Source organism: Eucyclogobius newberryi, unplaced genomic scaffold (assembly GCF_026437365.1).
Source record: "Eucyclogobius newberryi isolate DKJ021-1_F unplaced genomic scaffold, fEucNew1.0.hap1 SCAF_3, whole genome shotgun sequence".
Classification (NCBI taxonomy): domain Eukaryota; kingdom Metazoa; phylum Chordata; class Actinopteri; order Gobiiformes; family Gobiidae; genus Eucyclogobius; species Eucyclogobius newberryi.
Window position 1 is genome coordinate 32,314,369 of NW_027315945.1, and position 27,645 is coordinate 32,342,013.

General features: G+C 44.6%; 3 protein-coding genes across 7 annotated transcripts in view; 1 reads left to right on the forward strand and 2 right to left on the reverse strand.

Moving 5' to 3' along the window:
• Nucleotides 1-4,004: 4,004 nt before the first annotated feature.
• Nucleotides 4,005-6,096, reverse strand: ube2s (ubiquitin-conjugating enzyme E2S). Its single transcript, XM_072460423.1, has 4 exons — nucleotides 5,974-6,096; nucleotides 4,931-5,078; nucleotides 4,480-4,670; nucleotides 4,005-4,392 (listed from the first exon to the last, which is right to left on the reverse strand). The coding sequence occupies exons 1-4, from the start codon at nucleotides 5,974-5,976 to the stop codon at nucleotides 4,048-4,050; spliced, it is 687 nt and encodes a 228-aa protein (XP_072316524.1). The 5' UTR covers nucleotides 5,977-6,096; the 3' UTR covers nucleotides 4,005-4,047.
• Nucleotides 6,097-10,062: 3,966 nt separating this feature from the next.
• Nucleotides 10,063-14,463, forward strand: josd2 (Josephin domain containing 2). The gene is made up of 5 exons (XM_072460027.1): nucleotides 10,063-10,171; nucleotides 10,424-10,546; nucleotides 11,656-11,781; nucleotides 11,871-12,065; nucleotides 12,886-14,463. Exons 2-5 carry the CDS (start codon nucleotides 10,425-10,427, stop codon nucleotides 12,995-12,997), a joined length of 555 nt encoding a protein of 184 aa, XP_072316128.1. The 5' UTR covers nucleotides 10,063-10,171; nucleotide 10,424; the 3' UTR covers nucleotides 12,998-14,463.
• A 1,251-nt stretch (nucleotides 14,464-15,714) lies between these two features.
• The window catches only part of ttyh1 (tweety family member 1), a 33,426-nt gene continuing 21,495 nt past the window's right edge, over nucleotides 15,715-27,645 (reverse strand). The window contains exons 7-14 of one of the 5 annotated variants that reach the window (XM_072460023.1): nucleotides 22,648-22,723; nucleotides 22,505-22,560; nucleotides 21,535-21,627; nucleotides 21,367-21,459; nucleotides 21,144-21,283; nucleotides 20,417-20,584; nucleotides 18,136-18,214; nucleotides 15,715-15,953 (exon numbers count right to left, since the gene is read on the reverse strand). In XM_072460023.1, the coding sequence (XP_072316124.1) occupies nucleotides 15,870-15,953; nucleotides 18,136-18,214; nucleotides 20,417-20,584; nucleotides 21,144-21,283; nucleotides 21,367-21,459; nucleotides 21,535-21,627; nucleotides 22,505-22,560; nucleotides 22,648-22,723 (789 nt within the window). In that variant the 3' untranslated portion in view covers nucleotides 15,715-15,869. Of the gene's footprint in view, nucleotides 15,954-18,135; nucleotides 18,215-20,416; nucleotides 20,585-21,143; nucleotides 21,284-21,366; nucleotides 21,460-21,534; nucleotides 21,628-22,504; nucleotides 22,561-22,638; nucleotides 22,724-27,645 lie in introns of all 5 variants that reach the window. The other 4 variants (XM_072460026.1, XM_072460022.1, XM_072460025.1 and 1 more) reach the window with 4 other exon arrangements.

A 27,645-nucleotide genomic window follows, 5' to 3' on the forward strand; every position in this document is an offset into this window, starting at 1 on the left:
AGGATCTGTGAGGATCTGTGAGGGTCTGGGAGGATCTGGGAGGATCTGGGAGGATCTGTGAGGATCTGGGAGGGTCTGGGAGGATCTGTGAGGATCTGTGAGGATGTGTGATGATCTGTGAGGGTCTGTGAGGATCTGGGAGGATCTGTGAGGATGTGTGATGATCTGTGAGGATGTGTGAGGATCTGTGAGGATCTGTGAGGGTCTGTGAGGGTCTGTGAGGGTCTGGGGGGATCTGTGAGGATCTGTGAGGGTCTGGGAGGATCTGTGAGGATCTGTGTGGATCTGTGAGGATCTGTGAGGATCTGGGAGGATCTGTGAGGATCTGTGAGGATGTGTGATGATCTGGGAGGATGTGTGAGGATCTGTGAGGATCTGTGAGGATGTGTGATGATCTGTGAGGGTCTGTGAGGATCTGTGAGGATGTGTGATGATCTGTGAGGATGTGTGAGGATCTGTGAGGATGTGTGAGGATGTGTGAGGATCTGTGAGGATGTGTGAGGATGTGTGAGGATGTGTGAGGATCTGGGAGGATTTGTGAGGATCTGGGAGGATTTGTGAGGATGTGTGAGGATCTGTGAGGATCTGTGAGGATGTGTGAGGATCTGTGAGGATCTGTGAGGATGTGTGAGGGTCTGGGAGGATCTGTGAGGATCTGTGAGGATCTGTGAGGATGTGTGAGGATCTGTGAGGGTCTGGGAGGATCTGGGAGGATGTGTGAGGATCTGTGAGGATCTGTGAGGATGTGTGAGGGTCTGGGAGGATCTGGGAGGATCTGTGAGGATCTGTGAGGATGTGTGAGGATCTGTGAGGGTCTGTGAGGGTCTGGGGGGATCTGTGAGGATCTGTGAGGATCTGTGAGGGTCTGGGAGGATCTGTGAGGATCTGTGTGGATCTGTGGGGATCTGTGAGGATCTGGGAGGATCTGTGAGGATCTGTGAGGATGTGTGATGATCTGGGAGGATGTGTGAGGATCTGTGAGGATCTGTGAGGATGTGTGATGATCTGTGAGGGTCTGTGAGGATCTGTGAGGATGTGTGATGATCTGTGAGGATGTGTGAGGATCTGTGAGGATGTGTGAGGATCTGTGAGGATGTGTGAGGATGTGTGAGGATGTGTGAGGATCTGGGAGGATTTGTGAGGATCTGGGAGGATTTGTGAGGATGTGTGAGGATCTGTGAGGATCTGTGAGGATGTGTGAGGATCTGTGAGGATCTGTGAGGATGTGTGAGGGTCTGGGAGGATCTGTGAGGATCTGTGAGGATCTGTGAGGATGTGTGAGGATCTGTGAGGGTCTGGGAGGATCTGGGAGGATGTGTGAGGATCTGTGAGGATCTGTGAGGATGTGTGAGGGTCTGGGAGGATCTGGGAGGATCTGTGAGGATCTGTGAGGATGTGTGAGGATCTGTGAGGGTCTGGGAGGATCTGGGAGGATCTGGGAGGATGTGTGAGGATCTGGGAGGATCTGTGAGGATGTGTGAGGATCTGTGAGGGTCTGGGAGGATCTGGGAGGATGTGTGAGGATCTGTGAGGATCTGTGAGGATGTGTGAGGGTCTGGGAGGATCTGGGAGGATCTGTGAGGATCTGTGAGGATGTGTGAGGATCTGTGAGGGTCTGGGAGGATCTGGGAGGATCTGGGAGGATGCGGTGGTGGCGGTGGTGGCGGTGGCAACAGATTTGATGTTTATTTATGATTTTTGGCAGCGCGTCTCAAACCAGGACAGTGACAGCTCCTTTAGGCCAATGTAAAAAAGGCTAAATGTTTCATCAGCACCCGTGCATTCACCGAGCCCTCTGGGATTCAAAGAGCTTTCTTCGTGAGTTACAGCGAAAAGAGACACAGAGAAACGGTTGCCACAGCAACTGTGTCATTATGTTGGTGGCAATTATGAAAGCGATAAAAACGGGGAAGGGGAGAGGACTGGCGCAAAAGCTTTAACACTGGAGCGTGAACGAAACTGTCAATTAGTTCCAGTCCCACATTGGCAATTCAAATGGTGCTTTTTTCTGGTTCCGTGAAAAACAAGGGACAGTTGAGCGTGTGCAGGAGCGTGACGTGACACATCTGCAGAGGATGCACCTGCCCCTCACGTGCAGCTTTAGTCCACCAAACACAATCCTAATGGAGCTGAAAGCCATGGAAGAGCCACAGGCTGGAAATATTGCGGTGATTGAGACGTGTGAAGGGGAGACCTGAGAGCTGGCTATGAAAGGCCTGATAATTACCTGCATGGCAGCAGCTATTTCAGCTCAGGTGGGTGGGCTGATGTCTGCAGGGGCCAGTGGAGCCCTGACGCTCCACCGGGGCCACTTTCACGCACAGTCTGCGTGGATGCAATTACAGGTGCTTTATAATGGTTATTCCATCACTGCAGAACACTAAACCAAACTGAATGCCATCACACCAGCTCATGCATCTCTTTGGACATGTTCAGCACGTGAAATGCATGGAACACATACAGCAACACCACTCATTGAGTTTATTCCTTTAAATAATTTAAAGTTGACATAAAATATCCTTCTAGTCAGTACAATGACAAGAGGAAACCTTTAGAACCTAAACTCAAGTCAGATTCAGCCCGTTTAAGAGAATCTTAAAGTGCCTCTGACAGGTCCAACAACTCATTCAACTAAAATGCAGTTGAGATGAATATATTTTTTAATTCAATTAAAAATGATCAAAATTCTACCACAGAAAAGCACATTTTTCAGATTTGTAATTTCACTTCCTTTATCATTTGTAAATTATGACATTGCAGGAGGAAATTACCCAGCAAACACTCATCTAATGCCACAATTACTTTTATGTCATAAATAATATGAGACCAACTTTGTTGAATTAATATTTAGTCAAAAAAGTTGTTTGTCCCTAGTGGGATGACATTTACTACTCAACTTTCTACTCAATTGGTACAAAACTATAATTTATATGTTCAACAGGTATAAATACAGCAAAGTCAAAATTTGAGAATTGTAAGAACTTGTCATGGGCACTTTAAGATGGAAACTCTTTATCAAAAACAGAAAGTTCCTGAACATCCTTTGTCCCAGATTATTACATGGCATTATACATTTTTAAAAACTTTTATTTCTGTTTTGCCTCAATATAAAATGTGTGTCTACTTAACCATAGCATCCCCTCATTTTAGGTTCATATTCATAAACATTTAAAAACAATATAGTCCCTTTTCCTTTCCCCATCCATCAAATGCACAGATATTGACAAAACCAATCCAAAAGTAAGTCTAATTTTCATGTCCGGGTTTAATCAGAGTGTTGCTGCGCAGTACACAGTACCATCACAGCAAAGACAGCTAAACAACTGACAATGTTCACTGCAAAACTCACTGGATCCATGTCACGGACAGAGGCCTCAGTAGAAAACAACTCCCGTCTTGTATTTTTAGAATAGACCTATGGTAAAAATACAGCTTCTATTGTTTCCTTCAAAGAAATTCCAATATCAGGGTTTATGAAAACTCTGTTAAAAATGGGACAGACATGATGGTGGGAAGTACAAAGTGGACCCTTCAAAAAAGGTGGTAGAAAGAGAAATGGTAAAACAAAAAATGCAAACACACTTCAACACACACACACACACACACACACACACACACACACACACACACACACACACACACACACACACACACACACACACACACACACACACACACACACACACACACACACACACACACACACACACACACACACACACACACACACACACACACACACACACACACACACACACACACACACACACACACACACACACACACACACACACACACACACACACACACACACACACACACACACACACACACACACACACACACACACACACACACACACACACACACACACACACACACACACACACACACACACACACACACACACACACACACACACACACACACACACACACACACACACACACACACACACACACACACACACACACACACACACACACACACACACACACACACACACACACACACACACACACACACACACACACACACACACACACACTAAAGTCGCCTTAATGCACGTTTCTTATCTGCTTTCTTTTTCCCTGCTACACTATTGTTGCTACTGCTGTTGGCGGTGCTGGCTCCGTTCCCCAAAGGCGCTGGTGCCGCGGCCGCACTGGGCCCCGCTCTCTTCGTGGGGTCGCCCGCGTGTTTTTTTGGCTGAGGGCCGTCGTTAAGGTCCTGGTGTGTCCCTGAGGTGCCGCCGGGGCCACCCATGGCGTGGATTTCTGTTAGCAAACGAGCACGAGACTCGTATTCTGCATAGTCCTCCAAAAGCAGCCGCCCGGCCTCTTCATTCAGAGCCGACTCAGGGTTTGGATGTATAAGAAGACACTTGATTGTCTGTGAAAGAACAAAGAATAAATCATTATTAAAATCAACATTTAAATAGATATTAAAGAAGAGTTAATGTGGAGTGATTAGTCTTACGAGTAAAACGTGTCTGAGGCCCAGCTCTGCCTTCCAGTCCCTCTTCAGCACGTTGACACAGATTTCACCTTTGTGGCCGACGTTCGGGTGAAAAATCTTGGTCAAAAAATACCCCTTGGGTGGAACAGCAGGGAAATCCTTCCCGAGGACGAGGCGCATTCGGAAAATGCCACCAGCAAACGGAGTTCCCTCTGTCAGTGTATTAAATATTTATTACACCAACAGCATGGCCAGGCAATCAAACAAATCATGAGAAAACTGCACAAATGGTTGACACAAGACCAATACATTTTCTTGACATAACATTAAGTGACTTGAGTGTCTAACATTAATAAAAGCTAAAACTAGTACATTTTTGAACACGTGGAAAAGAGATTCTTGAAAACCTCTGATTGGAGCAAAGACCTGATTGCTTTATCTCGATAGATGACTTTATGGTGACGTTACGTACCAGGTCCTTCGATGGACGTGTGCAGCTCGGTTATGTCTTCTTCACTGGGGTATATTTTGATTCCCTCCGGGGGGTCTGCTGCTAACGCCGACACCTCTTTGTAGACCAAGCGAAGAACCTGAGGGGGCAAATTCTCCACATTGGAGTTCTGGGAAGAGACACAAAAACATACAAATTATTATTTTTGTCATTTATGCTGTGAACTAGGTCTGGATGGCATGGCAAAAGAGAATATCTCAAGTTTTAAGTACTATGTGACTCATGGAGCTACAGAAGCATAATGTGTTTGATTATCTTTGCATTATATATGAAAATGTCAGAATGTTCAAAATTACAGCCAGTAAAGTGATCACAAAATATTTTAAAGATCTAAATACTAATGATTTAACATCATTACAATAAAAACTGTGATAATGTTGAATTCACAGGCTAGAAATGTTAGTTGCAAAATTGTAATCGCGGTAGATCAAATAACGTGAGATCAACATTTCAGTCAGTATTTGTCCAGTAAAAGATAAAACTCATGACCAAAAATGGAATACCCCTTTTGAAATAATGAAAGTAAAGCTAAATTAAACGTTATGATGTTAAACCAGACTCTGAGATCACTTCTACGTGTCAATACTTTTGATTCTTCATATTCTGTGGTTAATTCCAGTTCCTCGATTTAAATCCAATTATGCTCCACTTCTCCATTCTTGAATTTAATGTATTTATTAACAAACTTTAAAACGGCACAGTAACTAAGAGCACATTTTGCACTACGTCGCTGTCGCGTCTTTAACGTCTCTTGAGAGCGTCTCATTAACGCTAGCTAACATCAACAAATCAAGTGTTTTCAGGCCGTCGCCGTCGCTCAAATACATAAAAAATAACACGTTTTACAAGTGAATTCAAGACGACAATTCACTCGTGAACATTTAGGTCGCGTCGGTGAAAATTCCACCATTATTCCCCCGTAGTCAGAATTCGACCCGACGGCGAATGCTAACACCGAGCTAGCTAGTTAGCATGGAAAAAAAACTAAAGAGTCCCAAACTTACCATCTTCAAAAACACGTCTGCTGAGTTGGCCCGCGGTCTGTGGACGGACAAACACAACACTTTTCGGGCTGTGGCGGTGGTGAAATGTGCAATGTCGGGCCGCTTGACTGTGGTTTGTCTCGCTTTTTAGGTTGACACAGGAACAAAAATACGACCCCCTGGTTTAACCTGCCGCGGCGGACCAATGGGAGCGCGCGTTCGGGCCTGCGCCGCGCACGTACGGCCAATCAGCGCGCGGCGTTCCATCTGCGACACAATGGCACGCGCTGTCGGCCAAACAGAGGCGGAGATATCGGAGAGCGCGCTGCTCATTGGCCCGTTTGAAAAACTCACGCCTCCTCAAGTGACTGCGAAAGAGGAGCCTGGTTTGGGACAAGGAGTGCTGGAGGTGTAGAAGATCATTTTAGACAACACGAGACAAGATAAAGGGTTTACTGATCCCCCACATAGTCAGAGGTTGGTTGTGTAGCCGAGATTTGTACACAACTCAAGTAAAAACATGTTGTTACTTCAAAGTAATGTTACTCAAGTAGGAATACAAAGTAGTGGTGCAAGAAATGACTTGAATGAGAGTAATTGTCTGGACATATAACATCTGCACTGTTCACTTGCTGCACTCCATGTGCAATCCATGTGCCGTCGTGACACATATTCATGTGCAATTACTGTCGTGATCACATGCAATGGTATTTATGTATGTATGTATGTATTTATTTATTTTATCTTTATTATTTCTCCCTCCATCCCTTGTTGGGTAATGGGAGGTCTTGTCTATGGGAGTTTTTGTTTATAGGAGATCTTCTACTGAGAGTGTTTTTCAAACTTCCTATAAGTGATCTGTTCTTTTCTTCTGTATCTACCTCTGTATCTTCCTGCGTTGCATCAATGAAATTTCCCCATTTGGGACAATAAAGGAATATCTTATCTTATCACTACATGTGTAAATTCAACTGTAAATATGTTCATGTTTTATCCAATAACCTTTTTTTATCCAATTGCACAGTGTTTCTTTTTTACTTATATAGGTTGTTTTATCATAGTTCATTGTTTTATGTTGCACTGAATCACCAAAGCAAATTCCTATGTTTGTAAATTATGTTCTTTGACAATGGCAATACACCTTTTAAGATTCTGATTTTGATGTATCATTTGAAGTTGTTTTAATTTATAGGACAAAACCTTACAGCATAAAATGTGGTATTTTCAAAGGATGGATTTGAAAAATGGGAAAAAACTATAATCATATCTGCCGGAGTGGTGCAAGAAACACAATTGTTCAGTTCATTTATATTGTCATTTGTAGACACTCACAGTGGGAAGAGGAACCAAAACTCAAGAAACAGTACCAGTACTTCAAACTTCTCAAGTAACCCCGGTCACCCTTGAAAAAGAATGTCGCTCTGAGTGGGTTTTACTATAATAGAATCAGAATCAGAATGGGTTTATTGCCATTGTTAGTGAACAGAATTTGTCTTGGTGATTTGGTGCAACATAAAACAATGAACAATGAATAAGTCAAAAGATAAACAATTAAAATCTGCTATGGGATATAAATAAGAATACAAAAAAATAGGCTTACTATTTACACAGCTATACAGTTGAATTTACATATGTAGTGCAGAAAGTGAACAGTGCAGAGCAGTAATAGATCCATGGTTTTACTTCAAGTCAAATAAAGGTTCATAAAATAAGAATAAATGTAGTCCAAAAACTACTCTCAAGAAGTACAATTTCTGTAAAAAGTATGCAAGAAAAATACTACTCAGTACTAGTCATTTTATATGAAGTTATTTTTATGCAGTTAATTTTATAGCATTTTAGATGAAAATTATTATGCATTAGCTTCAACTTTAAAATGCTCAATTAAGTTGGTTTCTTCTCTGAGCTAAAGTTTATCAGAGCAGGCAAGGCAGTGACGTTTTCAGTGTTTATCAGTACATAAAAGAGCAGATAATGAGATAAAAGTGAACAATAAGGACAACTGGGACTCATTTGATTTTTAAATTTAAAAAGTGGATTTAGATAAATTCACTGGTGGCTCCTTTGCCTGAGATGTTTTAGATGTATCCACTTTGCATTGATTTACAGGTGTTTTTATTCTTTAAAAAAATACACTTAAACCATCTTACTATGAGTCGGGTCACCTCTCCATGATCTGATCTGCCTTGTGGACTCACCTGCTTGTCTTGAGTTTAGTACCATACAGTGGATCATTCCAGGTAAAGTGTTTTGTTCATGCTCATGATAATGGGAATTATGCACTTAGTTTGAAAAAAACTATGATGCTACCTCTAAAGTCGGTGCAATCTCTCGTTTGTTCAGAAGATTCACCTCTAACCTGTATCTGCTTTAACTGCTGTTGTGACTATGGGCAAGGCCATTTGTGGGTCTATGTGGGTCCATTTGGGGTTAAAAAGTGCTATATGTGTATTTTTTTAGAAACGCTACCGACCTTAAATGTTTTGGGATGTGAGATTAATTTCAACCCAGAGCCACATAGCTCTTTATCCTTACTCGGTGATATCACCATATTGGCCACGGTGACTGTCCAGGACTGATTGTACTTTTATCAACTAGACTGAGAAAAAAGGAAGCTCACTTTGTTAATGTTTTGTCCCCAAGTATTTGTAACAACTTTTATACAAAACCGACAACTAATGTAAACCCTATTTGTGTAATATTATACTTCTGAACCTGTGTAGGGAACAGTTACAAATGTGGGCTAATATCTCACAATACTGCAATACCACAATGAGGCAAAATGGCAATAATCCCAATACATGTGTCACAGTATTACAAGTAAGCCTTTGTTTGGCTGTACTGTATGTACTGTCTGCATCTGCGTCCACGCCAGTGTTTCCTAAAGTTAGATCACAGTACCATACGCATCTGAAGCAGCAGTTTTCCAACAACAACCCCGCCTCTATGTGGAGTGGGCTCCGGCTTCTCACCAGCTACAAGCCCAGATCCCCCCTACCGCAGATGACCTGGCTCAGCAACTCAGCTTCTTCTACTGTAGATTTGATGTGCCTCAGATCACTGGTCTTAATGACTACAGGCCTGTGGTGCTGATGTCTGTAGTCATGAAGTCATTTGAACGCCTGGTCCTTCACCTCTCCTTTGCTGGATGCCCTGCTGGACGCCGTGCTGAACCCCCTGCTGTTTGTGGACTTCAGCTCTTCATTCAACACCGTCCTCCCTGCTCTGCTCCAGGACAAGCTCTCCCAGCTCAACGTGCCTGACTCCACCTGCAGGTGAATCACTGACTTCCTGACCGATCGGAGGCAGTGCGTTCGCCTGGGGAAGAATGTCTCAGCACAGGAGCTCCACAGGGCTGTGTACATTCTCCCCTGCTCTTCTCCCTGTACACAAACTGCTGCACCTCCAGCCATGACTCCGTAAAACTGATTAAGTTTGCAGACGACACCACCCTCATCGGGCTCTTCTCGGACAGGAGGAGTCTGTCTACAGGAGGGAGATGGACCCGCTGGTGTCCTGGTGCAGCGGTAACAACAATCTTGGCACCACTATCACCCAGGACCTCAAGTGGGAGCTCACCATCAGCTCCCTCATCAAGAAGGCCCAGCAGAGGATGTACTTCCTGCAGCAGCTGAGGAAAGCCAATCTGACAGCGGAGATCCATCCTCACCTCCTCCATCACCGTGTGGTACGCTGGAGCCACAGCCAGGGACAAACAGAGACTACAGCGCATTGTGTGCTCTACTGAGAAGGTGATCGGCTGCAGAATTGCCGTTCATTGGCAATAAACCTTTTCTGATTCTAATTCTAATTCTAATCATAATTCTGATTCTGATTCTGATTCTGAGTCTGAGTCTGTTTCTGATTGAGTAAAATGACTCTTACTTGAGCCCAGCTGGTGTCTCTGCACTGGTGCTACTTCTTTGTCCATACATTACCTGCTGTTTAAGTTACACCATATTGGCACTAGACGGCGCTGTAACACTGTTGTTGTGGGCGGAGACAAATTATGTCAAAAATAATTTAATCTATTGAATTTTTTTAAACCGTAACACATTTCTACATATTTGAAGCTTGAGGATGTTTAATCCAAAAAATAAATGAATAACGTTAATGACGGCGGTGTTACATGTTTACAAACAAACTGACGTTCACTTCCGGTGTGGATGTAGCTGTCAATCCCCAGCATCTTTTCTCTGGGAAACCGCTCTATCAGCAGGTCAGTTCAGTCGTGCATCTACTGTTGATTAAGTGAAGCGTTTCCCGACGGTCTGACATTGCGCACACCATCAGAACAACACCGAACAACCTCGCGTCAACAACAGCTAGCTTGAGTTTTGAATTAACGCTAGCCTGTATCCACGGGGTGCTAACAATAACTTTATTTATTTTTTTATCGTTGTTGACGTGCATCGCGTCTGTTCCTGTCCTACAAACGTAAGTGTGTTGATTTGGTTTTGTATTTGTGCAGCATGAATGAAGGAGGAGTATTTCATGAGAAGCAAAGGCTGGAGTTGTGCGCGATCCATGCGCTGAACAACGTGCTGCAGGAGCGGGTGTTTACCAAGGAGACGGCGGACGACATCTGCAAACGGTGCGGGACATTCTACTTACTTTATCCACATTTAAACTACCTGCTGCTGTCTGTGGCTTTCCAGTGGCTTTAGTTACGCCACAGTCTAAAATAAAGCACCGCATAACGTTACTGTAAGAGTACTGTAATCCAATGTAACGTTACCTAAAGCAAAATGCGTCTTATTATAAGGTAAATTCTGCAAAATCCACTTTTATGAGCGTTTAACCTCATGATTATAACGGTGTTCCTTCATCATAAGCTTACTCTAGGTTTTAGGTTTGTTTGATGCATGTTCGTGCTCAGAAATGTGCTGTTTTCACCTGCCCCCTGTCTCCGCCCACAGATCTGTACTTATGAGCGAGAATTAAAGCGATGATCAGACTCCGGGTTATACGTTTACGGTTAAAAAATGTCACATAAATACAGCAGTATTGAGGTTTACAATGAACACAATAAATGCCCAACAAAAATTACAATAAACAATTCACTTTCGGGTGGTTCTGCGCACAATGGAAGAGGTAAATCTGTAATAAAAAGAATAAGGAATGAGGTCTGGATATGTTCCTTGTCCAGTTTGATCGGAACAGCACCGCACACACACACGTTTATAGCTCTGTAACTTCACAAATGATTGACAAGGGCGTAGATGCGTTGTTAAATATTGCGACGATGTGTTTCTGCATTTCTCCAGCGGTTGCAGCAGCTGAAGCTCACAGAGAGTTCATTATGCTGCTCCTCCTGACGTCCGTGTCATGTGTCGGTGCTGCCGTCGCTGCTCCGAGCATTTCAGGCCTCCTTGTCCAACGTCTGACCTCATTCCTTATTTAGTTTCATGCGCGACACAAATATTAGTCGCTGAGAGCAGAGACTGGGCCGGGTTCAAGGTGACACAGAGGCTCAACGTCAAGCTGAAATAGGAAAGAAATGCGTAAAATATGAGTAATTCCCCATACACTTGTGCATTTACGGGCACGTTTAACCCACTTTTGATGGATTTCAAGCATTGTTTACTGAGCAATTTGGGTTAATACTGACGAGTTAGTGTGACATTGCTAACTTTAATTTGAAATCTGGTTCAGTCAGAAACAATGACGAGGCGTTGGTGTTTCCCTCTTTTGTTTTGTCAGACTCGCTCCACAGTGCATGGTGAATCCCCACCGCTCCGTGTTGGGCACAGGGAATTACGACGTCAATGTCATCATGGCGGCGCTACAGAGCCGAGAGCTGGCGGCGGTGTGGTGGGACAAACGCAGGTGAGCTTAGCCACGCCTTTCCCTCAAAAAACATGAAAACGGAACTGTTATTGACGGTTGGTTTTGTACTAATGTTCCGTTCATTTCAGAACCGTTCAGAGTCTTTGCGTATCTCAGGTCCTCGGCTTCATCCTCAACGTCCCGTCCCGCATCTCCCTCGGGATCGTTTCGCTTCCGCTCCGGCGGCGGCACTGGCTCGCCGTCCGCCGAGTCACGGGACAGTACTACAACCTGGACTCCAAACTGAAGAACCCTGTCTGTATCGGAGGAGAGGCGGAGCTACGGTAAGCGCCTGTCGGCTTGAGAAGTTACACCTTTAGCTAAGGCTCCACGTACGATACGGCGGGCGTCAAAATATCCAAATGAACTACCGTATTTTCTGAACTATAAGTCACACCTTTTTGCATAGTTTTGGCCGGGGTGCGCCTTATAAGTGATATTATTTGTTATTTTCACACTGACGGCCACAAGAGGGCGCTCTAGGCTCTAAGCGACGCAGAAGAAGAATCTGCACTTCCTCTTCCTCTGGAGTTTGTGGAGTTGTTCAGAAGTGACACAGAGGAAGAAGAATTCAATGGATTCAGTGATTTGGGGTAAAACTGATGCTTTGGTAAACTTGTTAGCATGTTCTTTATGCTATAGTTATCTGAATAACTGTTCATATGTTACGTTAACATACCAGACACTTACCACAGTTCTGTCTGTGCCTCATGTAGCTGAAGGTGTTAGCGTTAGCATACGTCATGTAGCTGAAGGTGTTAGCGTTAGCATACGTACACCTATTCACCATGTCCTGTTATTATTTTAAACTGCATTTCAATTAAATGTCTGTTCTTGGTCTTGGATTTTATAATAAATTTCCCCCAAAAATGCGACTTATACTCCAGTGCGACTTATATATGTTTTTTTCTTCTCTATTATGCATTTTTTTGGCTGGTGCGACGTATAGTCCAGAAAATACGGTAGTAATGAGAATAGAAAAGTGTTGTTATTACGCATTCGTGTCTTATAATGCCTGTCCCTCCCGAGCGGTCACATGAATCTTTGCTCAATCGCGTTTTGTCCCCTCAGTTTTGTCAACTCTTGTGTCCCCGTTTCCCGCAGCGCTTTCCTCGGCGAGCAGCTTTCTCAGGACGTGGCCGAGATGCTCCTGGTCGTCCAAAGAGACGTGGAGGAGGACGGATCGTGGCTTATCTCGGATGACCTCAGGAAGTGATGCTTTGTGAACCGTTACACCTCTATAAGCACGGTGGAAAATCATATTAGATACTCTTAAGTTTTAGTTTTTTTTCAAACGCTAAGAATCGAACGTCCACTTCAGGGAATGCACTAATAACCGCGCACGGAGAGACGGACGGGATTCCAAAGAGACGCAGAGGTGGCTGGACTTCTCTGAAATGACCGACGGAGAGGAGCCGGGAGACGGTGTACGGCGCTGAACAGTGGGCAGGGTTTCTGTTTCCCGAAAGTAAACGAATGATGCGATTTCTTTGGCTTTATGGGGCAGGACGTGTGTGAAACCAGAACTTGTTTTGACATCGTTTTTCTTACCGTATCTCTGTTAGCGCTCGGCACAGCTAGCCACAAATGGAAATCGTTTCAAGACGCGAACGTTGAATGAATTTGAATCGCACACGTTTTGTTTCCACAAGCAGAAGGCTCCGCCCACTGTTGAGCTCCTCAGAACGACCAGGACCGCTCTCATTGACCTGCCCACGATAGTAGCACATCGTCGAGTCCGTCCCGGGTTTCAATCTCACGCTACCGAAGTGCACCGCGTCGTCGCTCCATCTCAACCTTTCTATGCACTGCAGTTGGTCTTCACGGTTTTTATCTCTGTGTTTTCACTCGTCGTTGCCATGAAGGTGTTTTTTTGTTGACTGCCTTTGTATGTCAGACGTATGTTGTTTTATTCCGATTTTTTGCGTCCGGTACGACGTTGACGCTGGTTCGAGGCCGGGTTCGGTTCTAATGTAGACTCGGTTTAGTCCCAATTATCAGGTGATGCGTGTGCCGTTGTGAGCGCACCGTCTGTACCCGTGTTCTTTCAAGTTTACGCCAAATCATTTAGCAAATAACGTGCATCTATGTCAGGCATGTCCAAACTAGGGCCCAGGGGCCAAGTGCGGCCCTCAAACCAATTTTTGTTGGCCCTCTAGCTTCCTGCTATGTCGGCCCAAACAACAAAAAGTAGTACTTTTTATTGTGAAATTGGGAAAATTCAGGCACATTGATGTTATACCAACCTAATATTAATGTTCTAGGTCTAATTAAAGGTGGAGGCTCATCCCAATTACATCAAATGCAACATTTTGAATGATTCACTTTGTCATTCAACAAAATCGACATTGTCAAGTTGTTTGTGGCCCTCTGCCCCATTTAAGTTTCAAAATGTGGCCCTTGGTGAAAAAAGTTTGGACACCCCTGATCTATGTAAAGTAAACTCATCATGTGTTTTGATACGTTATCGTAAAGGAAAGACAAGAAGAAGCTTTTGTTTGGGTTCTAAACTCGCAAAAAACCCCGTGACCATACGTTTGTGTCTCTCTTCTACTAAACTATGCATATCCACAGAGGCTCTATTGGTTTGTCGACACACGTGAATGAAACCATATGCATAAGCCTAATAATAATCTCAAGTTTATAATGTTCAAAGTGTATTTATATTAAACTCTGTGTTTTTTGGTAACGTGCCCGTGGTGTTTCTTCACAGACATAAAAGTCGCTCGGATGTCAGGTTATTTTAAGTTATTTTTATTTATATATTAGACTCTTGAGTGTAAAAGGATGCCATTCAAAAGGAGCATTGATAATACCTTACAAACTCAATTGAAGGGTTAACAAGGTCAGTTGGCGAGGGACGGGGGGAATCGATGAGTTCTCCAACATAACATATATACACAAAACAGCTCGGAGAAGTTGCAGTAACCCAATGCTATATATAGTGTTTATTGCTCGTTACGGTAGGGCCACTGCAGCGCCAGTAGCAGTATATTGCTGTGCACCCGTTGTTGTTGGATGGGATTTTTGTCGTTTATCCGTTTTTGGAGTTCTCCGTTTTATCGTTTACCCAGGGACTTTTTTAGCGCCCCGTATTTTTTTATTGAAAGGTTCATGACTATATAGATATTATAGACAGTGAGATATACAGAATACCGTAAGGTAAATACGAGGAAAAGTACAGAAATGCCACCTATAAAAAACAAAACAAAAAAAAGTAAAAGTAGAAAATCAAAAGTGTGAGGAAACTGCATAACCATTCACAGAAAAAATGTGTCATGTCGCTAGCGGTAGTGCTTTTCTACAACAATATTTTTATAAAAACGTAAAAATAAAATGTCGGTTTTGAAAGAAAATCAGAGGTGGGCGGTAACCCGTTACATTTACTCGAGTAACATGTAAAATAAAAAAACAATTGTACTTCACAGAGTAGTTTTCTGACACCATACTTGTACTAATATAATAGTAATATATATTTTTAAGTAGCGGTACTCTTAAAACTTTTGATCACTCTTTCCACTGTGAGTAAGTCTGTATATGTGACGTTTTTTGTGTACTTTTCTTTCACCTTTAGATTGATATTTTGTTTAAATGTTGGTCAAATTCGTTGTCGGGAAATGATAGAATCTGCTCATCATTTCACGTTTTTGTCTTCCTCAAATACACAAACTCCTCAACCAGACGTCACGCCCCAGATACTTCAGCCTGATGTGTTCACCAAATACACATATCCACTCTTACTTCAGTACAATTTTTGGCTACTCTGCCCACCTCTGAAGAATATAAAGTACACCGCAGTAACTCCGTACCATCTGTTCACAGTTTACACAGAAGTTTCACAGACACGGGGTAAACACCTTGACTCTCCTTGTTCGTCCGACATTTATGCAGTCCTGTGGCTTTTAAGTGCTTCTTTTTTTCTTTTTTATTTCATTTGAACAATACTCAGTGGTTCTCCTGATGTTACGTTTCAAAGATCTCACAACTAGCATTCGGCGTATTTAAGATTAGTACGTTTTCTTTTCAGTAAAGTGTCCATTCATATGAAAACTAAACATTTTTCTATACATTTCCTAACAAAAAAATAATCAACGTGAATACAAGTTCCTCGAATGGGCAGGGTTGGGGTGTGATTGACCTCCCCCATATCCAGTCAGCATGCTGGGAGAGTACTGTGGTACACGGGGGGGCGTCCCAGGTGTCCAGAGGGGGGTCCGAGGGTCCGAAGGGAGAGAAAAGAAGAAGAAGAGGGAAAAGATGTTATTAACAAAGTTTACGTGTCTACGACAGGTTTGACAATCACTTAAGACATGATTGTATTTCAGATTTGACAACATTTTCTGACCATTTCTGTGAACTTTATACTTGTACTTCCTGTTTGGACACGAGCAGCAGGTAATGACACGACTGTTACCTAGCAACCATGCTGTAAACAAGTGCCAAAGTCTATTTAAAGTAGACAATAGTTATGATTTGACTAATATTACTGATAATGAGCTGATAACCAGTGGTGGGAAGTAACAGAGTACTAAAGTAAAAGTACTGCATCACATGTGTACAGTGGAAATGTGTTACTTTAACTTGACTACATTTGAGGCCTAGTATCTGTACTTTTTACTCTGCTACGTTTTTTGACCTGGACTGAAAAGTACTGAGTTACTTTGAGCTCGTTCATGGAGAGATTCTGCCCAAAGGTTTTGAGTTCAAGACTCAAGACAAAAATATACATAAAATTCACCATAAAAATTAAGAAATTTACCTGATTGACCTGAGTATTTCTCTTAATCATTATATTTAACATGTAAAACAGTTCTCAAACCCTGTGTGAAATACTACAGGTACTGCAAAACTTTTACTCAAGTAGATTTTTGATACTTTTATTTAAGTAACAGAGTACTTCTGCCACCTCTGCAGTTTACGCCTTTATTTTGTTAAACGGTCAGAAAAATGTCAGTTATGTGTAAATCCTTCCAGCATTTTTGATGAAATATCATTTATTGATCATTTATTTTGGTTTAGAACGCAGATGTTTTATTTTTCCCTCCACAAAAACACACAAATATTTGAAATCCTAATATAATAAATTCTATTATAACGCAAACTCTCAGTGATAATGCAGATGTTGTGTTATTTATTGACCTCCTCTTTGTTCAAGTTGTGTTGTCTGTTTGGTCGTCCTCAATGTGACTTTTTACTGCTCAAACTAATAGTCTTTTGTGGGATTAATAAAGTCGTCTGAATCTGAATAAAAATACAAATGAGCGACAGTCGGGGCTTGTGCTCTGGAAATACAGTTTATATTTTTAATAAAGGATTTACTATGTGGATTAGGGCTGCACAATATAATGCAAACATACTGATATTGTAATATTGGCTGATGCAATTAACTAGTATCACACAGAATAAACATCACAATAACACCAAGGGTTTTTCAATGAAAACTGAATAATGCAGATTATTTCATGACTATTCAGTCCAAATTAGCCTTGATTTAGTCTTGGTTTTGTCTCTGTTGTGTTTTTAGTACAGTACATATTATACATAAATACATGTCTTTGAATACAAGTTAAATTATTGTGTATATGTATGTGACAAAAGCATCAGAATTGCAATAATGGCCAATAATGAGGTCCTCCATTCGACAGAAATGTTACTGTTTTAATTAAATATGTGTTTTAGCCTTGATTTGATCTTGGTTTTGTCAATTTTAAGCTTTTGACAACATTTTAGTGAATTAATGTTTACGTAGTTTAGTTTCAATATAATGGAAAGATATATAATCGTAAGAATTAAAACATTATAACCGTGACTAGTTCAGAAGCAAAAAAAACGTGGTTTCAATTCAATCTATGGTAAAAAAAATAATAATAATACAAAAAATAAATATAAAGTACTTTTTTATCTGGCTGTTTTGAAAGTTGCATTCGATAAACCAGGACAGAAAATTTACAAAAACTAATAATTCACAATCTCAGTATTAATCGTGAATAATTATTAAAACTCACAATAATCATAACACAAAAACCTGACATCGTGACATCACAGTTCCCGACAAAATAAAACAAATAGTAAATAATGACAATATCTCACTTCTGTTTCCAATACGGTGCAGCCCTAATGTGAACGTGACAAATAACCAACGGATCGGGATTTATTTCCAGCCGGATTGAAGCCGGTCGTCAGCTGCCGGCTCTAAACTAATGCTGTCAGAATTAGAACATGAGGAGAAACAAGAGGAAAAACCCTCTTAAATAACGTGGGTAAACAAAGAGCTAAGCCGCTGTCCATTTGCCTCTGAGTCGGCACGGCGACGACCACAAACGCCACACATCACAAGAACAGAGGAACACTCACAGAGGGGGGTGGGGACTGCCTGTCAGTCAAGGGAAGGCTCTCATAACCAGGGTTGCCATTGGAGGAAACGTTTTGAGTCCTGTGCAGAGATAGAATAGAAAGAGACAAGGACAGAGGAGGAGGAGGAGGAAGAGGGAGAGGAGGAGGAGGAGGAGGAGGAAGAGGGAGAGGAGGAGGAGGAGGAGGAGGAGGAGGAGGAGGAGGAGGAGGAGGAGGGAGAAGAGGGAGAGGGAGAAGAGGGAGAGGGAGAAGAAGAAGAAGAGGGAGAAGAAGAAGAGGGAGAAGGAGAAGAAGAAGAAGAAGAAGAAGAAGAAGAAGAAGAAGAAGAAGAAGAAGAAGAAGAAGAAGAAGAAGAAGAAGAAGAAGAAGAAGAAGAAGAAGAAGAAGAAGAAGAAGAAGAAGAAGAAGAAGAAGAAGAAGAAGAAGAAGAAGAAGAAGAAGAAGAAGAAGAAGAAGAAGAAGAAGAAGAAGAAGAAGAAGAAGAAGAAGAAGAAGAAGAAGAAGAAGAAGAAGAAGAAGAAGAAGAAGAAGAAGAAGAAGAAGAAGAAGAAGAAGGAGAGGGAGAGGGAGAGGGAGAGGGAGAAGGAGAAGAAGATCGGGGTCAGACACATGGAGAAGAAAAAGACAGGGAAAGTCGAGGGGTGACAGGGACCAAAAGGAAGAAGGATAAAGATTGGTTAGAAATACTCTATAAATATATTTTTAAAAAGTTCTGTGGCTTAAGCATTTCTGTAAAAAAAATAAAAAATACTGCATTCTAGTGTGAATTACCAGTGCTACTGTACTTTCTGTGTCTATATCCTGTGCTTTTCAGAGTAAAACTATATTTTTAGCCAAATCGACCCGACTTAAAAGGTAAATGTGGGATTTCTGTTGTAAATATTTCATAAACCTTTGCTGTCTGTTCAGAAGTGTGAATTAAGTGTATAATTTAGCCACAATTACTAATGTGTTTTATTAATATTTAGAATGTTATTGAATGAGTGTTGTAGAGTATATAGTTTATTGCAAAACATTAAAAAAGGGACACAAAAAGAGCTTATTAATAATTAGTAAATGTTATATAAAATAGTTATGTCTGCACTTTTGTGATTCAATTTACACCTATTTTATTTTTGTCAGTATCTCCTGCCCCTAAATTTGACACAATTTTCTATTTTGATTGATTAATAACCAGAATAATAATCAGAATCGCTTCATTGTGATTCCACTGCGGATGGTTGTGCTTTTAAACGAGTTAGAGCACATTTTACAGCCGTTTCCTGTTGATTAATAACCGTATAATTGATATTAACGATATTTCACAGCCCGAGTTTAAAATAGTCACCATTTAGTACCTGAAATATGCACTAAAAACAGGCTTTGAAACATCAGTAGAGGATCAAATGGGTAGAAAATAATCGGGAAAGCGGAAAAAAGGGGGTCAAAATAAGAGGGAGTAATGAGCAGTGATGGCGAAAAGCAGCAGGAGATAGAACTGGAGAGAGAAGGTCTGGATGGAGGACAGTGTCGGGAGTGTTACCTATTGCACCCTGAGCCTCACCACGCCGCAGGACCTTTTTTAAGCGCTGCCGTGACTCGAAATGACTCAAAAAGTTCAGTGAAAGGAGCGAGCGGCACTACACATCGTCTGCCCTGAAACAACCAACATCCGGATGGACAGACACACAGACAGACAGACAGACCTGGAGCTGTGTCTGTGCTTGCCTACACTCTGCTCTATGTGCTGTCTGTGTGTCTGTCTGCGACGCCTGTCTGTCTCACTTCATCGTGTCTGTGTCTCTCTGCTCTCCGCTCCGTGATGTCTCCTCTGACTGAACTATGATGATGTCATTACGCTGTTATTACTGTTTATCCCGTCTTTCTAGTGAAGTGCGGTGTTTGCCCTCATGTGTGGGATGAGTAAAAGTGTGTTACTAAACTGTGTGCTGTCTGCGTAGTCCCTCAGTCGTCCCGGGTGGGTTCCGGAGCAAAAGATAATGTCATTCTGTCAACTGTGAGTTTTAAGAGTACGTTTGGCCGCTCATCCAAGTTAGGAACTGTGTGACTGGAGAAGCTGCTTAGACGAGCGGGAAAACATATTCAGTCTCTTTGACAGAATTACACTTTCTTTTGCTACAAGCTGCAAAGTAATTCTGAGTATTCCCCTTGTCTTTCCTCCCCTGACGTCTGTATCATGGGTGCACAGGACCAGGTCTAGGGTAGGCAGATGTGGAATATGAAGTTAACAGTCTCACTGTCTGTCTGTCTGTCTGTGTGTCTGTGTGCCGGTGTTACTCACGGGAGTGGCGGGGCACTAGAAAAAGGGGGTGTCCACCCGGACCCCGGGTAATTATAGAAGGGGGCAGTGGCCCCTCGCTGAGACCCCGAGGACGTCTGTCTACGTGCCTGATGCGAGGTGAAGGGGTCCTCACTCTCACTGTCCGAGTCTTCATAGTCGTCAGAATCACTGTTGGGACGGAGAGGACGAGTTATACAGACATCCATCAATCTAGTCACAGTCTGAGCAGAAAAACACCACTTATCCAGTTTGAAGTAGAATCGAGCCGGTTTGACTAGATAATAACTAATACCATCTGGATTATTGAGCTTGAAGAGTTCAACAGCTAAATCAGATGTTTGTTCTAATCTTCTATGAACTTAAATGATGCTGATTGGATTTTATCAAAGAGAAATGGGATAATATTAAATTAATAAAATACATTCTGCTTTCAAAATATTGCTGTACAAAGAATAAACTGCAAGCTTTTAATATATATATTTAATGGCACTGCATCTGCTTTTGCCAATGAACTCTTCACGTAACACGATGTAGACTGAAATCCACTCACTGCATCCACTGAAATGAGTAAAAAAAAAACACAATCTTGTTCCATCCAGAAACGACATGAAAACAACTGAAAGTAACATCAATATTCTGAACTTGGGTTATGTCAGATGTCTGCGGCGGGACATGACATCCGCTTGACTGACAACCACAGAGGGGGGGGCGGAGTTTGACCTCTGACCTCGGGAAGCTCCTCCAGGCCCCGGGCAGAGAGCAGAGGATGGCAGTGAAGGCCAAGGCCGAGAGGAAGGAGTAGAGCGACAGGTACAGCAGCCCCTCCATGCCGTCGAAGCAGAGGCCTTTCAAAGAGTCGATGTAGTCCTGCAACCACGACAACAACAACAACACGGTCAGAACAACAACACCAAGTGAGAGACGACGACGTGAGGTGAAAAACATCGTACTTTGTTCAGGCCCCGGCAGTTGAGGAGTGCCACGAGCTGGTGGAAGTTTCCCTCCGTGGCGTTCAGGATCTGCTGGACCTCCCTGAGTGATTTCTACGGCGACACGCGGCGACATTAGAGACGTGGGCGGGAAAGAGAACGAGGAGATGGTTTGGGTGACGCGTTTACCTCGGCTTTGGGGAACTGCGGCAGGGCGTTCCTGTCCAGGCTCGACAGGTGCGTGTGGATGTTGGACAGCGCCCTCTGCGACTGGGTCAGCACCTGCAACGAGAGCGGTGAGCGACGGGTCGGGGAGAACGCCGCCGACCACTTTTAGACGAGGTTTTTGATGCGGCGGGACACGTGAGCTTGTAGATGATAACTGTAATGTAACTGATTTGATGTCTGTTTTCAATCGTAATGCACAAAAATGAGACAGCAACAGGCGCCGTAGTGCAACCCCAATACTCAAAAAGTACTGTAAATATATGCTCTGGTTTTCCGTGTAAATCTCACTTTTCGTGTGGCGAGTGGAAGAGAAATGCTTTTTTTTTCCTTGGGAATCAAAGCATCGAATTACAATGCGGACGGAACAAATTAGCATTGGAATTGTTGTCTGCAACGCTATGTTTGACATTTTTATCTTGTATCTAGGGGACACAGATTGGTCACGTTTGAACTGATCTGAAATCAGAATCTTACATACGGTTCCTTTAATTGAAGCAGTTTAAGAATAATAAATGAATAATAATATTGCATCGTTAGTTGTATATTTGGTTATATAAGTGACTTTACAATCGTGTGCAGTTCATTCAGCCGTGGCTACAAGAATATAATAATACAATATACAATACTGTTGGTGGTGAGATATTGGGGCAGACTGATGGAGGCGAGGCTGCCAATCTGCGCCATCGGCCTCTCTGACCATCACTCACAGTCACAATCACACTCGCCGTGGAGATTAGTGATGAATCTACCATGTTTTTCTTCTCTGGGTTGTAATAATCTGCTAATTCCAATTGTAAAAAGATGCATTCACCTCATTGACAGGTTTTATTTCCTTATTCCAAGATAAAACTACTGATAAATGCAATCAAACGCATTCAACCATCTCAATAAATGATAAATTCCTTCTCTATATTGTTCTAGATGAATTCACCTGCTGGTACGGGCTGTTCATGCGGCGGTTGCAGGTCAGGTAATAATCCAGAACATCTGAGGGGCCACAAAGAACGTCAATACTCAATGTGAAGCACGTGACGCCAGCGGGTTCCACGGGGACCGGTTTAGTACCTGCTTTACCTGCACTGGTCCCACTGGTGAACTGTGTGGAGTTCAGGACGAATGAGTTGGGGTCCGAGCAGAAGTCGCTGAGGGCCTGAGGGGGAAGAAACACGGAGAGAGACAAATATTGTTCTTTTTAAAGGTTTTTTTTCTACTTTTGCATGAGTATTTTTGAAGTAACAGTGTTTAGATGAGTACATTATGTGGATGTTTACAATGTGCACTCTGAACGGACCCTCTGACACAGACCCTCTGACACAGACCCTCTGACACAGACCCTCTGACACAGACCCTCTGACACAGACCCTCTGACACGGACCCTCTGACACAGACCCTCTGACACAGACCCTCTGACACGGACCCTCTGACACGGACCCTCTGACACAGACCCTCTGACACGGACCCTCTGACACAGACCCTCTGACACAGACCCTCTGACACAGACCCTCTGACACAGACCCTCTGACACAGACCCTCTGACACGGACCCTCTGACACGGACCCTCTGACACAGACCCTCTGACACGGACCCTCTGACACAGACCCTCTGACACGGACCCTCTGACACGGACCCTCTGACACAGACCCTCTGACACAGACCCTCTGACACGGACCCTCTGACACGGACCCTCTGACACAGACCCTCTGACACGGACCCTCTGACACAGACCCTCTGACACAGACCCTCTGACACAGACCCTCTGACACAGACCCTCTGACACAGACCCTCTGACACGGACCCTCTGACACGGACCCTCTGACACAGACCCTCTGACACGGACCCTCTGACACGGACCCTCTGACACAGACCCTCTGACACAGACCCTCTGACACAGACCCTCTGACACGGACCCTCTGACACAGACCCTCTGACACGGACCCTCTGACACGGACCCTCTGACACAGACCCTCTGACACGGACCCTCTGACACGGACCCTCTGACACAGACCCTCTGACACAGACCCTCTGACACGGACCCTCTGACACGGACCCTCTGACACAGACCCTCTGACACAGACCCTCTGACACAGACCCTCTGACACGGACCCTCTGACACGGACCCTCTGACACAGACCCTCTGACACGGACCCTCTGACACAGACCCTCTGACACGGACCCTCGCACACAGACCCTCTGACACAGACCCTCTGACACGGACCCTCTGACACGGACCCTCTGACACGGACCCTCTGACACAGACCCTCTGACACGGACCCTCTGACACGGACCCTCTGACACGGACCCTCTGACACGGACCCTCTGACACAGACCCTCTGACACAGACCCTCTGACACAGACCCTCTGACACGGACCCTCTGACACGGACCCTCTGACACGGACCCTCTGACACGGACCCTCTGACACAGACCCTCTGACACAGACCCTCTGACACAGACCCTCTGACACGGACCCTCTGACACGGACCCTCTGACACGGACCCTCTGACACAGACCCTCTGACACGGACCCTCTGACACGGACCCTCGCACACGGACCCTCTGACACGGACCCTCGCACACAGACCCTCTGACACGGACCCTCGCACACGGACCCTCTGACACAGACCCTCTGACACGGACCCTCTGACACAGACCCTCTGACACGGACCCTCGCACACGGACCCTCTGACACAGACCCTCTGACGCAGACCCTCTGACACGGACCCTCGCACACAGACCCTCTGACACAGACCCTCTGACACGGACCCTCTGACACGGACCCTCTGACACGGACCCTCGCACACGGACCCTCTGACACAGACCCTCTGACACGAACCCTCTGACACAGACCCTCGCACACGGACCCTCTGACACAGACCCTCTGACACGGACCCTCTGACACAGACCCTCTGACACGGACCCTCGCACACGGACCCTCTGACACAGACCCTCTGACGCAGACCCTCTGACACGGACCCTCGCACACAGACCCTCTGACACAGACCCTCTGACACGGACCCTCTGACACGGACCCTCTGACACGGACCCTCGCACACGGACCCTCTGACACAGACCCTCTGACACGAACCCTCTGACACAGACCCTCGCACACGGACCCTCTGACACAGACCCTCTGACACGGACCCTCGCACACAGACCCTCTGACACGGACCCTTGCACACAGACCATCTGACACGGACCCTCGCACACGGACCCTCGCACACAGACCCTCTGACACAGACCCTCTGACACAGACCCTCTGACACGGACCCTCGCACACAGACCCTCTGACACGGACCCTCGCACACGGACCCTCTGACACAGACCCTCTGACACAGACCCTCGCACACGGACCCTCTGACACAGACCCTCTGACACGGACCCTCGCACACAGACCCTCGCACACGGACCCTCTGACACAGACCCTCGCACACGGACCCTCGCACACGGACCCTCGCACACGGACCCTCTGACACAGACCCTCGCACACGGACCCTCGCACACAGACCCTCTGACACGGACCCTCGCACACAGACCCTCGCACACGGACCCTCGCACACACGGACCCTCGCACACGGACCCTCTGACACAAACCCTCTGACACAGACCCTCTGACACAGACCCTCGCACACGGACCCTCTGACACAGACCCTCTGACACAGACCCTCGCACACGGACCCTCTAACACAGACCCTCTGACACGGACCCTCGCACACAGACCCTTGCACACAGACCCTCTGACACAGACCCTCTGACACGGACCCTCGCACACGGACCCTCTGACACAGACCCTCTGACACAGACCCTCGCACACAGACCCTCGCACACGGACCCTCTGACACAGACCCTCGCACACGGACCCTCTGACACAGACCCTCGCTCACGGACCCTCGCACACAGACCCTCTGACACGGACCCTCGCACACAGACCCTCGCACACGGACCCTCGCACACACGGACCCTCGCACAAGGACCCTCTGACACAGACCCTCGCACACGGACCCTCGCACACGGACCCTCGCACACGGACCCTCTGACACAGACCCTCGCACACGGACCCTCTGACACAAACCCTCTGACACAGACCCTCTGACACAGACCCTCGCACACGGACCCTCTGACACAGACCCTCTGACACGGACCCTCGCACACGGACCCTCGCACACAGACCCTCTGACACGGACCCTCGCACACAGACCCTCGCACACGGACCCTCTGACACAGACCCTCTGACACGGACCCTCGCACACAGACCCTCTGACACAGACCCTCGCACACGGACCCTCTGACACAGACCCTCTGACACGGACCCTCGCACACAGACCCTTGCACACAGACCCTCTGACACAGACCCTCTGACACAGACCCTCGCACACAGACCCTTGCACACAGACCCTCTGACACAGACCCTCGCACACAGACCCTCGCACACAGACCCTCGCACACAGACCCTCGCACACAGACCCTCGCACACGTCTGAATGGAGTGTGAATGTCAGACACTTATCGATCTGTGCTGCCCACATCCAGCTCTGCCCTCGTTTCACTGTTTCCATTAACCCTTTGTAAGTGTCGTACCCTCAGGAGTCTGAACAGCACCGAGAAAACAACAAAGAGTCCTCTAAAGGTAAAGTTCAGGCTAAAGCTATTGCAAATAAACCTTTTTTATAATATGTTGGATAATACAATCTGGAAGTTGATTCCAATTGTCTCTGAGCACAACAGCACCTCACCTGGCTAGCTCAATGCTAACTTAGTGTTAGCGTCAGTACTTCCTGTCTAATTCATCTGTGTGAGTTCTAAATCTTTCTCATCTTTCTCGTCATTCTAAAATGTATAAATAATATAAGATCAGGCGGATGTGGAAGACAAAATGTTAAAGAATTTACAAAACAGGTGAATACTTCACCAAAGGGACGTGTTTCTGTCTAAATGCTAACGCTAATTATATTGTTGTCGAGGCATAAAAAAAAGTAAAGAAAAAGAAAAAATAAACAAATTAACATTAAACATTAAACAAATTTAAATTGCAAATTGAAATAACTTTTTCCTATAAAAACAAACAAACAGCCTTTACTTAAAATTGAATTGGTTGTTTATTATATTTTAGTAAATGTTAGCATTAGCATTAGCTACCTGCTGCTGTGTGCACAGAGCCCAGGATGGAGTACAAAAACTGCATTGCTAAATTACTAATCACTAAACAGAAAACTTTACTTGATGCTTTGTGTAACTTTTCTGTCGTATTTATTGCACTGCAGGTGTTTTTTATTGCCTTGAAAAGCTTTTGTGCTGTGAGGGGGCTCGCCTCTCCACAGATCTGACCTGACCTGTAAGATAAGTTTGATGGTGGCACCAAGAAGTTACACTGTGCACATTTAAACAAGAATACTGAAAAACCTTAATACTTCCAAACTAGTCAAAACTACTCAACTCAACACAAACATTAAAAAAACTGAAAAATAAATAATCATGTACAAGTCTATTTTTGCAGTATGTCTTGTCTTTGAGAAAGCAAAATGAGCCAAACTAAAGGGAGATTAAGAGGAGTGCTCAAAGTTTGCAAGAAATCTGGTCCTACAAACTAAACAAACCCAAAACTACAAGATAAAAACTAAAAATGTCCTTTTGTATTTTGTTATCGCCTCAAGAGAAAGCACAGGGACAATGCGACCAGAAGAGGGAGTGAGAGGAGCGTCTGCAGCTTGACCCCTGACAGAGCAGTGGTGACCCGGGTGCGTCCAGAGCCCACAACCGGCCCATTGTCCGAGCCAGTGGTCAGGGACAGAGCGTCTCTGTGTGGCCCGCCGGCTTTGGGACGTCTCCCGCCGGCTCCACAAAGCACTCGGAGGCCGAAACTGGGCAAAAACAGCCACTCCAAAGCACTAGAGACGTCTGGAGTCTGGATGAACCCGGTTTACTTCAATAACTGGGATTATAGAGCTTTGAGTTGTAAGACACATTTTATTTTTGGAAAGTTTTCATGTTATGGACGTGAAATGTCTGCCTCAAACAAATTAATAACAAAAAAATAAATAAATGCCCAATCAAACTCATGAATGTTATGGTGAACTAGTG

Excerpts from the sequence above, each read along its gene's own strand:
- ube2s (XM_072460423.1), bottom strand. Across the intron at positions 4,671-4,930 it reads CACGTCCATCGAAGGACCTG|AGGGAACTCCGTTTGCTGGT; the intron begins GTACGTAACGTC and ends ATACACTGACAG. Across the intron at positions 4,393-4,479 it reads GCCTCAGACACGTTTTACTC|ACAATCAAGTGTCTTCTTAT; the intron begins GTAAGACTAATC and ends GTTCTTTCACAG.
- josd2 (XM_072460027.1), top strand. The coding sequence starts at position 10,425 with ATGAATGAAGGAGGAGTATTTCATGAGAAGCAAAGGCTGGAGTTGTGC. Across the intron at positions 10,547-11,655 it reads GCGGACGACATCTGCAAACG|ACTCGCTCCACAGTGCATGG; the intron begins GTGCGGGACATT and ends TTGTTTTGTCAG. Across the intron at positions 11,782-11,870 it reads GTGTGGTGGGACAAACGCAG|AACCGTTCAGAGTCTTTGCG; the intron begins GTGAGCTTAGCC and ends CGTTCATTTCAG.